General features: G+C 39.9%; 1 protein-coding gene across 5 annotated transcripts in view; it reads right to left on the reverse strand.

Annotated features, from left to right (window-relative positions):
- SARNP (SAP domain containing ribonucleoprotein) overlaps positions 1-12522 on the reverse strand; it is a 63581-nt gene that overhangs the window by 13493 nt on the left and 37566 nt on the right. For 4 of the 5 annotated variants that reach the window (XM_075591382.1, XM_075591381.1, XM_075591384.1 and 1 more), the window contains exons 6-9: positions 12097-12170; positions 11343-11416; positions 9947-9972; positions 9318-9386 (exon numbers count right to left, since the gene is read on the reverse strand). In XM_075591382.1, coding sequence (XP_075447497.1) covers positions 9318-9386; positions 9947-9972; positions 11343-11416; positions 12097-12170 — 243 coding nt within the window. The remainder of the gene's footprint in view (positions 1-9317; positions 9387-9946; positions 9973-11342; positions 11417-12096; positions 12171-12522) is intronic. The other variant, XM_075591383.1, reaches the window with a different exon arrangement.

Consider the following 12522-nt stretch of genomic DNA (forward strand, 5'->3'; position numbering starts at 1 on the left):
CAAACACAAAACAATTCACTCAGGATCTGAAATATTGATCCATAACAGTCTGACCAAATGAGTTTCTCAAACGTTTCTTCTTGGAAGCGGTGGTTCAGTTCACCTCAGTTGCTCTTTCAATTTATCTGATGTGCAGTGTGCATGCTCCTGTCACGCATTGTTCTACGTACAGCATGTCACAATATATTATACACATTACAAGATGCCATTTAATGGGGCTGGTTAATGGCAAGCAGGACCAGGATTTCTATCCGGTCACAGTTTTTCAGAGGGCTGGTAAGAAGTTGGAAAGTAAGGGTCTGAGCACATCTACACTAGTAGCTCTGACAGGCAGAGTTGGTAGCTCAAGCAAGGGCTGAATGGCTCAAGACAACACTCTTTCAACCATAATAGATGGGGGAGGAAGAGAGATTCAGAGGAGATAAGATGTATGTGTGTCAGCCACAAAAGACAAGTTTTGTTTCACAGCAGGGATAAATAAAGAAGAACTAGGTGACCCCTTCAGAGGGAGGTCAGCCTCTCCCACCCAGCAATGTTTGCGCTTTGGGGGGGGGGGGGGGGTAAAGGTTTGGGCCAAAGGAATAGAACCATTTTATTAACCCTTTGCCTCAGCCTACGATACTGGTAGGGCAACCTTGCATCAATTAATTATTGTGCCAGGAAGGGACTAGCACAATATAGTTAATACTCAATAAGAAAAAGTGAAATTATGCAAAGCCAGTTAATAGATTATAACGCTGGGCCACACCAGTATTAGAAACAATGGTTCAGAGAAAACATAACGCCTTCTTCAGGATAAAAAAAGAAAAAAATGATCATATGTGTGCCCTTTAAATTTAGCACAAAAAAATCCCAATCCAACGGATTCTGCCTCATTCTGACAGCAATGATGGAGCGAGCGAGCGAACACGAACACACACTATTGTAGTGCTAGTATTTCAACTGATGGCAACAGTACAGCGATTTCAATAATATAACATTACGAACAAAAACTAACAATATAACTACTATGCCAATACTATGTAACTCAGTGATTCCCAAGCAGGGTTCCGTGGAACCCTGGGGCTCCTTGAAGCAGTCTCAGGGTTTCCTCCTCTGGACCACAGACCCACCCCCTCTGGGTGTGGGTTTTTTTGGTATGTATTTTGTAGGATGGATTGAGAGAGAGTGGGGTAATTGATGGAAGGTAAGGGCGAGTGAGAGAAGAGAGGGGGGCAGGAGGGAGTGAGTGAGGAAAAGAGGGAGTAAGAGTGAAACGCAAGGGATAAATACATGCGAGGCGGGAGGGGGGAGAGTTAGTGAGACGGATGGGAGAGACATACATGGGTAGAGGGTGGGAAATAGAGGTGGCTCGTGAGGTGTGAAATCTTGTGACTGACCCCTGTCGAACCTAATATGTGTCAGCCAGATAGGGGTTCCCTGAGATTTTTCGAAATACTTCAAGGGTTCCTCCAAAGAAAAAAGGTTGGAAATCACTGATCTAACTAGTAAAATAAAAACTAACACCATAACTAGTAACATATCGAAAGAATTACCTGCATAATACAAACATTGGAACATAGTAGTACCCTTTGGTAAATATTTTAGATGCGCTATACAAGGGAATAAAGGATGAAATGTAAAACAAGCTTACATAATAAACAGATCAGGACAGAGGGAAATATATGTATATTAGTATGCAAAATATTGGCATCAAACTGTTCTAACCCAACTAAGAACCAGGTATAACCAAATGACCAGGAAAAGGCAGATGCAAAGAGGTTAGTTACATGGTAGATGAGGTTGAAAAGACATATGTCCATCAAGTTCAACCTATACTGAATTTAGACGACAGATACATATCCTATATTTGTATTTACAGTATATTGATCCAGAGGAGGCAAACAAAACCCCCAGTGACATATCATCCAATAATATCTCATAAAGGGAAAAATAAATTCCTTCCTGACTCCAAATATTGGCAATCGGATTACTCCCTGGATCCACATCCTTCCCATTTTGGTATATCCCTGGTGTAGATATATTTGGTATAGCCCTGTTTACCTTTCCTTTCTAAAAAGATGTCCAACTTTTTTTAAGATATCTATTGTATCTGCCATCACAGTCTCCATGGGTAATGAATTCCACATGTTAACTGCCCTTACTGTAAAGTGTAGACTTTTGAATGAGTATGATACTATGTATTAAATAAACTACTTATCAAATGAACCCCGTTTGTCAATTTGGAACATTGACAGAACCCTTTGCTTTGTTGCTGGTGAAATCCCCTTTCCTCCAACCTTAAGGGATGACCCTTTGTTGTTTGTACTGCCCTTGGGATGAAAAGTTCTTTTGAAAGCTCCTTGTATTGTTCCCAAATATACTTGTATATAGTTATTATACCCTTAAACGCCTCTTTTCTAATATAAACAAATCTAATTTCACTAGTCTCTCCTCATAAGCCAGATTATCCATCCCCTTTATTAATGTGGTGGCTCTTCTGTGCACTTTCTATGTCCTTAATGTCTTTTCTAAGAAGTGGTACCCAAAACTGTACTCCATATTCAAGGTGTGGTCTTACTAATGCTTTATTAAAGGGACATAATTATGTTTACTTCCCATTCATCCATTCCGTTTAATGAAAGATAAGATCTTGTTTGCCTTTGCAGCTACTGCATGACTTTGGGCACTATTGCCAAGCCTCTGTCTACAAGCACTCCTAAATCCTTCTCGATCAAGGATTCCCCTAATTTAGCCCCATTTAATTTGTAAATCGTCGGTTGCAAAAGGTGATTTGTAAATAGTCTGTTTATTCTGGTTTCCCATATGCATAACTTTACATTTATCTGCATTAAACCTCATCTGCCTTTTTTTAAGGGTGGATTTGTTTTCCCTATGTAGCCCAAGCCACACTAACGTTACAGTAGTTAAAGGTTTTTGTTAACTGTAATAGTTCACATATAATTAGTAATAAAATTGTTTAGTTCTAGGGTGACAAAAAGATGGACTTTGATTTAGCGAGTTGCTTATATGGTGCTTTTTAGCACCCGACATTGAAGAACCTGGAGGGCTAGACATGTATCTCTAAAGATCAGTCTTGATAAAATATATGTACATGCTATAAGAGGATTCTCCAATGCCATATCCATAGCAGGATCAGATTTTACAATACGCCCACATTTATTTCATTAACTTTTAACCACATCTTTTTATCTGCCTTTCCCCTGGTCATTGATGCCAATATTTAGAATAGATTATATATATATTAATCAGTTCATTTTTTTGTGGATCCTGAAATATTTACTTGAGAAGGGGGCTGCATAGTATGCCCACTTAAGATTGAATGGTACCATATTTCTGTTTGTACTATACATGTCATATTGATATCTGTTACTAGTAATGGCGTTTGCTTACTTTTTACTTTGCATCGTATTGTGATTATAGTGTCAAGATTTGTATTGGATATTTATTCAACAGGAGAGAGATTGATATAGATATATAGATGAACACACACACACACACACACACACACACACACACACACACACACACACACACACACACACACACACGCTTCCTCATGCTTTCATCACCATATGGCAAGGTACTGAAATTTTGGCAACATTTAATTGTGTTCAGAGGGTGCATATTTCATTTTTTGTTTCTTCTATCTTGAAGCTGCCATGTTGCCACCAAAACATTGATTCCACTAATAAATAAACTTAGTGGAGAAGCCCAGAGTTCTAATCTCTATTTAGAAGTTACGGGCAGTGGGTCGGCCATATGCTGCAGTTGTGAGACCTACATTGGACAGTGGTTGTGCAACATCAAAAGCCAATGAATAAAGATCTCAATTTGAATAGTCTCCTGAACTGCAGATTTAGATTACATTTTTGTCACTTGGATTTTTATCACTAACAAAACCACAAGAATTTGATTGACATTTTAGTTCTAAGTATAGAGGGTGGGATGAATCAACTGGGATCACAGCACCATTTGTCAGACAGTCAATCCTTATCGGTTGATTTGCAGTACTATCCTCCAATAAGAGTAGGGGATGCACAAAGGGAATCTCCTCAGAAGATTCCCCTCTGACAAACAGATGAGAAAAACCACAACGAAAAGCCCCATTGTCTAATGGGACAGAAGAGGGCGTTCCTTTCTATAAATTAACAGGAATTGCTAAGAAGAAAAAAAAAAAAAACAGTTTCAACACAGGTGAGATCACCTGCCAGAGCAATTATGTAAAAATAAAATGTTTGCCCAATGGCTCCTGATTAAAGATGCATATTGTTTAGGCAAATAAACAGGTTGTGTGAATACTTACTGCAATAAAAAAAAGCAGCTACCCAGTTTTATTGAACTTGTAGGTCCGACAGATCAAACCGATCTGAACTTATTCCCAGCATTCGTTAAACAGCCCCACCGTTGCACTCTAATGTAACATATTTAGATCTACCTTCCCATTGTCTGCAGTCAAAAGCAATAAAAAAAAGTCATAATGCAAGAGGATAGTTTATGTAGAGGAGGAATCGAAACGCTAACAGATCTGGAGTAACAGATGCTGGAATCACAGAGCCGGAATTAACCGCTCCTTCAAATTATAATTGAAAGTCACAATGCTTCACCCGTCTGCTTTCTCATTCCACATAACATCCCCAATTAATTTCCATGACTTAGATCAGGATTATTGGCCGCGGTGTGAAATAGAAGTGTGCTTTTGTTACGGGCGTTCGCAAGAACTGAATAAATAATGATCAGTTTTGTGGTGGGTTTATGTGACAAATGTGTCAATGATAAAGACCAGGAGTGTGGTGAAGACATCATCACATATGGGAAGTGTGTGCCTGGGTAACGGAGTTTATGTTTTGATTCACAGATAGTTTATTACAATACAACTGATCTGTGTCTCCTCTCTTGCCAATGCCATCAGTTAAAAGCTCATTTATTACCATGAAGTGGGCAGATTCACAGTACTAAAAATGCCAATGTTTTTATTGTGACCCAACGTTTTATATAAAATGTGCTTACTGAAATCCTATGCTATCTTCAATAAGCTGTATTTAACCAAGATGCAAAAATAGGAAAATTCACTTTGAAGGTTGCAATGGAGCTGAAAATATTAGGGGCAATTTGAAAAAAACTCACTGATCAGACATCTTATTTCCATTGCCAAATACACCATCAATGGCACTTTTGAGCCTCCTGGCTACTAATGGTGTAAGCAAACCATTGCAGTGTGTATAATGCTCACTTGGTGCATGACATTTGCCACCCAAGAACTAGTGTGTTCAGTGTAACTCAGGTAACTTTCAACGGTAAAGAGGTGCTTTTGGCAAGTTCTGATACCAGCTGCATATAGGCATTAGAAACTATACTCTATAAGAAGATATTTTTTTCACAAACGGTTAACACTGACAGAGTTGTAATCAGAACACATTTCGTTGTATTGCACAAATAAAAGCTACATGAAAAAAAAAAAAAAAAAAACCCTGAATTAATCACGTATCTGAACCCGAAACAATCACTTCTATTCTTCTCGCGCTCCCCTCACCCCCCAACCCCTCTTGCAGATATTTTGTACACACACATTATCCCCACGGGACGGCTGACCTCTGTCTCTCGCCTGCCACAAAAAAACGTCATCAAATATTTTGCTGCCAGCTCGGGACAGCTAATCTGCTGCAATGAGTGACCACAATTCTGTAGGGACCACATGTAAAATATGCCCTCATTAGGGAGAATTAAGAACGGAGAGGATGGGAGGGGGTGAGGGCGACGAGGCTGGAGCCTCAGGTTAGGAAGGTCTGCTCGGAAGTGCAAAAGAGCAGGCGCTGTGGGTACAAGGGAGGACTGGACTGGCACTGGTGACTGACGCTTTGTTGCCAGTTTGTTCCTGTATTAACCCTCTGACGTTTAGGAACTACATTTCTTCAAGCTGTAAAAATATTATAGTATTATACACACACACACACACACACACACACACACACACACACACACACACACACACACACACACACACACACACACACATACACATACACACACACACACACACACACACACACACACACACACACACCTAACTAACTACAAATGATATATGCAAAAACAGTATTTATACACTTGTAAATATATAGATCCAAATGAATACTAATATAATGTACAGTTTAGGTGTTTATATATGTGTGTGTGCGTATAATATACATACTGTATATAATGTGAGCGCGCACACGTGTGTGTGTGTAACACACACACACACACACACACACACACACACACACACACACACACACACACACACACACACACACACACACACGTCTTGTATATAATGTATAACCCTGCTCACTTAATGTAACTATGTATTTGTAACCATGTATTTGTCATAACTCTGTGCCCAGAACACACTTGAAAACGAGAGGTAACTCTCGATGTATTCCTTCCTTGTAAAACATTTTATAAATAAAATGTGTGTGTATGGGGTGTATAGTGTGTGTGTGTGTGTGTGTGTGTATATGTGTGTGTGTGTATGTGTGTGTGTGTGTGTGTGTGTGTGTGTATACGGGAGGGTGAGTGGTGATGTACGTATATATGGTATGTGTGATTAATAAGCATTACTACCTTGTTGAAACAATAGCCACTTTTTGCAGTGTGCACATCTAAAAAAATTGAAAACTATTTCTAAATATTTACTGTTGTGCAATTTGGAAATTATGCATTTAATTCCGAATATGTATCTCTGTCACTTGTCGTTTTCATATTGGCGATTACATATGACTGAATGAGTCCTCACTATTGCTTACCCTGCTGCTGTATTACAAGAAAAGTAACATCGCTGGTTAATAGTGAGGGATACACAAATTCTGAGTGTGTGAGCTCAAGTAGCTCCTTAATTGTTAGCTACATGTAATTGAAGCAGTTGTTTAACACGTGGCCCCTCAGAAAGCAAATTAGTTTGCAAACAGATTGTGTATGGATTGTGCATAACACACTTAGGGACCCTAATCAATATGCTGTGAAGTCGCCTTCTCTGCGCTGTCGAACAGTTCAGTTCCATCCAAATGAATAAGACACAAATAGTTTCCAGAACAGGTAAGGATGTATATTAACCAGGGGCCTATGAGGTAAATATGATTGATTTCAGAGTTGGAAGGGAATGAAACATACCAACTTTTAAACAATGAAAGGGATGTTCTGCCTGTACAATGAAAAGCATGAAAATTAGCCTAGAACAAGACGCCTTCCCCAAAATAATTAGAGCATTTTACATTGCTTTGACATTAAACACCCTTGTCAGATACTGAATTATAAAGTCCTAGAGTAGTTATCTATTCTTAATTTTTTTTTTAAAGAAAGTGACGTCTAACATTTGCGATCGCTCATAGAGCGGCTTTAGAACTCTGCTCGGACTGCTGGAATCACAAGAGCACGCACCAGTTACGATTGAGCATCTGGCTAAAGCAGTATAGTTTGACAACAGAATGGTAAATACCAGGGAACATGCAAAGTATGCCTTCGGGCTCACATTTGAACAGATCTTAAAACAAGTGTTATAAAACTGCATAGAAGGCGTTATATGGGTGATTGATTTTACTGCAACTCAAACATACTCTATTCTAGCGCTGCTTTAATAGCATCCTTAACTTTTCTTACAAGACACTCCTCTGGCAGCTAAAAGCATGACATATTTGAGCAAGGTGCAAAATCTGCCATGATTACCATGTAAACTCTTGAACAGCTCACAAAAACCAAGAGAGGAGGCATAGTGGAACCATAAAGAAGTTGGGGGATGGGCTTCAAGTTTATTAAAAAGCAGCAATAACCTTCCCAACAGGGAGGTGTGAATATGCCCTACACACTGCAGCACAAAGCCCCTCATAAATGTGGCTTATTGCAGGCTAACACTACAGTGAGATGTTTGCTTTGCCCGAAATGGGATTGTTTGGGATCCCGATGGGAAGGGAGGCATGACGGATGTGCACACACCTGTGAGAGCCACATACACATATTACTGGGTAAATGTCCAAGGCTGAGCATTGTGAGATTAGGAGTGCAGATATACGCTTTTCACCTCACTTTCAGCTCACAGCCAACCCTGCCAAAACCAGCACGGGAGAGTGTGTGCCCTGCAGAGAAAAGGGTTTCTGACAGAATGGGAAAAGCACCAAGTAACCATCTTATTCCTCCCCTGTTCAATGTATCTACATGAAAAAAAACAAGCAAAGAATGTCAAACGCAACGGAGGGCATATGCACCTACTAATGCCTGTGTGACCTAGAGACATACATTGAGGGGAGTTATGACACGTTCTGTCTACAACAGGAATCTAAGCTGAAGTTCTTTAGCTGTGGGAGGCACAGGAACAGAATACCCAAGGTCACAAGGAGTTGCATTTGGGCCTCAATATATGGCTATATGATACAATGAATTAACCTTTAGGCTTATTGTATTCTGTGTGCTCTACATACCAATGAACTGTAGAGTTATTCTCCTATAACTTTTCATCACGACACATATTTGCTCTGACAATTGGCAGCTGCAGACTTTTGCACTCGTGTGTTTTGGGTAAGATAAGCTCCAGAATTTCCACAGAGTCCTTTTGCAAAGCCATCGATGCACAGCACCACCAACCATGGTTTATAATGACACTACATTGGTCAGTGAGAGGCAGTAAATAATTACAAAAGGGCTTATTCAGATGCAGAGAATGTTTAAAAGCAAGTGAAACAATGCGTGCGTATAGCGGCAATCATAACAATACTATTAACACCTTTATTGCAAGAGGTGCCAGCAAAGCACACTGCAAAACAAAGTGTTGGCTGTTAACTTGGGGCCACACGTCTCCAACAGCTATGGACAACTACCTGAAGAACCTAGGAATTCAAGGGGATTGTTATAAAGGAAGGTCCTATTTAGGCATTGACATGTTGCCTATACGCTTCTTTGAATACTACTGGTTCAAACATATACATTGAATGAAGGCCAAAGAAAGAAAAGCAATGTTTTAGGGCAAGACCCATGAACCAGTGCAGTAAACAGCATTTCTCCTCTTCGAAGAATATATTTACAGCTTTTTGGAGTTGGAAAAAAAAAAAAATTGGAAAGGAAATATATTCTGTATTATCCATCTTCTTTGGTCCATGTCGATAAACATGTTGCACTGAACAAACGATGGCAATATTTTTGAGACGATAAAAACATTTAAGGTTTAGCCATTAAACTGCAATAATGCAGATATTGCATGGAAACTTCCAATGATGTTCCCCCTTCCCTTAGTATTCATTTCGTACATTACATGCCCACGCGCCACCAAAATACGTAGCGAACCGTACCTTCTTGGAGACAGGGGACACACTGAGGCCAAACCTCTGAGCACGCTCCTTCAACTTATCCAGATTCACCTGCAAGAGCGGCGGTGGAAAGAATTACACAGGGACAGAGAGGAAACCAAAGCATGTGGGACATAATCAAGCATCTCTGAATATGAATGCTTCAGTTCTAGCAGTTGCATCAATACCATTTTTGAGTAACATACTTTTTTTTTATGTAGTTCTCATATTCAGATGCGACTGAATGCAAGATGGGTAAGTAGGCAAGACTAAATCGTCATGGAGCCCTTTGCCAATAAGTGTTGCTGCTGAAATGGCTCTGGATTTGGTAGCAAAGGAGACACTAGACTCGGGCTAAATTAATTCAAAATGATTCTTTAGTTTCAAAAACAGAATTGCTGCACAAGAAAACAAATATATAAATACACACACCATATTTAGATATTATCTATCGCTCTTCCCTTCATCTCTATATGTAATAGTAAGCAGGCACTCTCAGGACTTGAATAAAGTCTTGTGAATACAAAATCATGTTTGTGTGCATTAAAGTCCTGATCGTGCCAGTACTGCTGGTATATGACGCACAGATGATGAGTAACAGTTTTTTATATTTACATAGTATTTGTTCTCACCGTAGAATTGACATCCAATGACGGACCTGACAACAGAAGAAAAAAGAAAAATTAGTATGCATTCTCTTTAGCTTAAAATTGGGCAGTTTGAACTAAAAGGTGTTGCAAAGTAGTAAGTGGTAAACATTGCAAATGGCTTTACCCTTTATTTTAGAATTAAAAATCCATTTAAACCAGCTCGCTGCCATAAATCCCTGCATGCAGATATGCCAGCAAAGGGACTAATATGGTTTAAAATACAAAACCCAATTAAATATGTCATGGGACATGAAACAAATACCAAGATTGTAAGGTTGCAGTTATGGGACCAATACAAGTGGAGGAGAAACGACTATTCTAAGTGTAAAGTCACAGGGATCTGAACCGACTTATTCATCAGTTGTTAAGTGACGAAATAGTTTGTTGTGGTTGCCTAAAAATGAACATTAATATTTCTCCGAGGTGTAATGCCACTTGGTAACATTAAACACGTAATAAAGTGAAAACACGCCGTTCGAGCAACATGCGCTCAACCACTTTTGTTCATTTTAGCATTTATGGCGTTTGAAGTGTGTGTATGCGGACCACAAGCTTGCACCCGCTACGGAGTAAAGCGCTCGGTCACCGCTCTGCTCTCTGTGATCGCACCCCACAATGCATAGCGGTACTTTGTGCACACAAGGGCCGTGCATGGTCTGTTCTCTACAGAAATTAGAGCCAGGCGTACAAATAACCAAGGGAGACAATTTAGAGGTGTCCCAGGAATGTTATAGGTGTCCACGTAGCCTTAACATGTTTTGATGTTACCTCTGCTAATGAAGTAATAATGAAAATGCAGTGCAATGCTGCAGCACTCACCAACTAGTCAGGGTTTGATTACAAAGTTATAAAATCTTTTTATTCTTTTAAAAACACATTAGTGGCAATTATCACGGGTCCTGAAAGCAAAATGCTGCATTGATGTTTCAAATGTAGAAAACTGCAGGATAATGTCACATTGAGAATGAAAAGGTGTTAAAAACAAACAACATAGATAACCTATACTAAAAAAAATGCCCCTCTGTGACTTTGGTCATATTTCAGGTTGCCCCGTTAACATGAGCCAAACCAGACCCACATTTCACCCTTAAATACAATGTGCCACTGAGGCCCCAGCGCATAGAACAGGATTTGCCACCTTGCAGAGGACAATATATACGGAGGCCAATACTATTCTATTTGTTGTTCACATAGCCACTTTCCCCCAAAATAGACTACGAGGTTCTCAATGTGCATTTGTCATTTAGTGCCAGCTAATTTTGTTTATTTTTATGCGGCTAAACTGCTTGGAGAGGAAACCGATGGATACTCCATGCCCAGCTATCACAATGATTTGGGAAAGCGTCGCTCCTGTTACACCCGCGCTGCAGCTTCTCACTTGTGTTTTCCAGATGTGAATCCACCACTATTCCAGTGTCCTCACCTTTCTGGGTAGTGGCCTCACCACCAAACCTTCAAAAGAAACATAAGGGAATAGAAAGGGGGGGAAACGTCAGCCATCTTTTTAGAATGCTTTTCGGTTGTAAAGATTGTCACCGCATTTCGAGTTGATACTTAAAAATAGCAAAAACGGCACAGCTCCAGTTTTATGTTTTTATTTGCTTTTTAGTTTTAAAATATTGTTTTCCCCAAGCTAAAGCACTTAATTGTGCCCTGTTCTCCTTTAAAGAAGCATTTCCCTTAAAAAAAATAATAAAATAAATGATTTCCCCTCTGGGAGGTAAGCAAGGGTCTCCTGAGCTGAACCACTTTCATTTCAGATCTGGGGACCCCCTGCTCCCCGAGATACATACCTCTAAAAGGTGATGTCGGTAACCAATATAGGTTTAAAGGTCCTGCTTCACAGGGCCAATAGAAAGGAGCAGGGGATGACATTGCAGTCGCCTATTGGTCCTTTAAACCGTCATATTGCGTGTCCAGCCGGAGCTACCACTGGCAGCCCCTTTGGAGGTAAGTATCTCTGTAAGCAGGGGGTCACCGGAGGTGAAATTAACTACTTTTGAAACACAACCACAATATAAAAGAGGTGCGTTGCTGAATTTTGCCAGCTGGAAAATCCGTCTAAATTCAAAAGTAAATAGGGGAAATAATTTTCGGTTGGCGAAGAGCTTATGATACACCACTTGGCTTACCGGGCTGCACGAGCGGCCTTCTTGCTGTCCAGACTGGCAGGCACGTTGAACCGCTCTGCTCTTTTCTGAAGTCGCTGTGAAAAATAGATTGCAATGAGAACATTGAATTCTGCTGCATTCAATACCTTACTGGTAGAAATGTGTGAGGGAGTCTCCATTCACGTAAAAGATGTAAAAACATTGAAAGGAAGTCGCAAGCTAGCAAAATTGAACATCGAGCCAATTACTTTGAGACTGAAGTTCTTGCAAATTTCCCAGAAAATTAGTAAAAGTTACCTTTAATCTTAGAGATGCAACAACGTACAAGGCAACATGCAACATGGCTTACTTGGGCCCTATATATTGGAAGCAAAATTGACACGGCTGATGACAAGGAGATGATTTTAAGCATTGGATGAACAAGTGACACTTGGCAGTTTTTGCTAA

This window comes from Ascaphus truei, chromosome 3 (genome assembly GCF_040206685.1).
Source record: "Ascaphus truei isolate aAscTru1 chromosome 3, aAscTru1.hap1, whole genome shotgun sequence".
Lineage (NCBI taxonomy): Eukaryota > Metazoa > Chordata > Amphibia > Anura > Ascaphidae > Ascaphus > Ascaphus truei.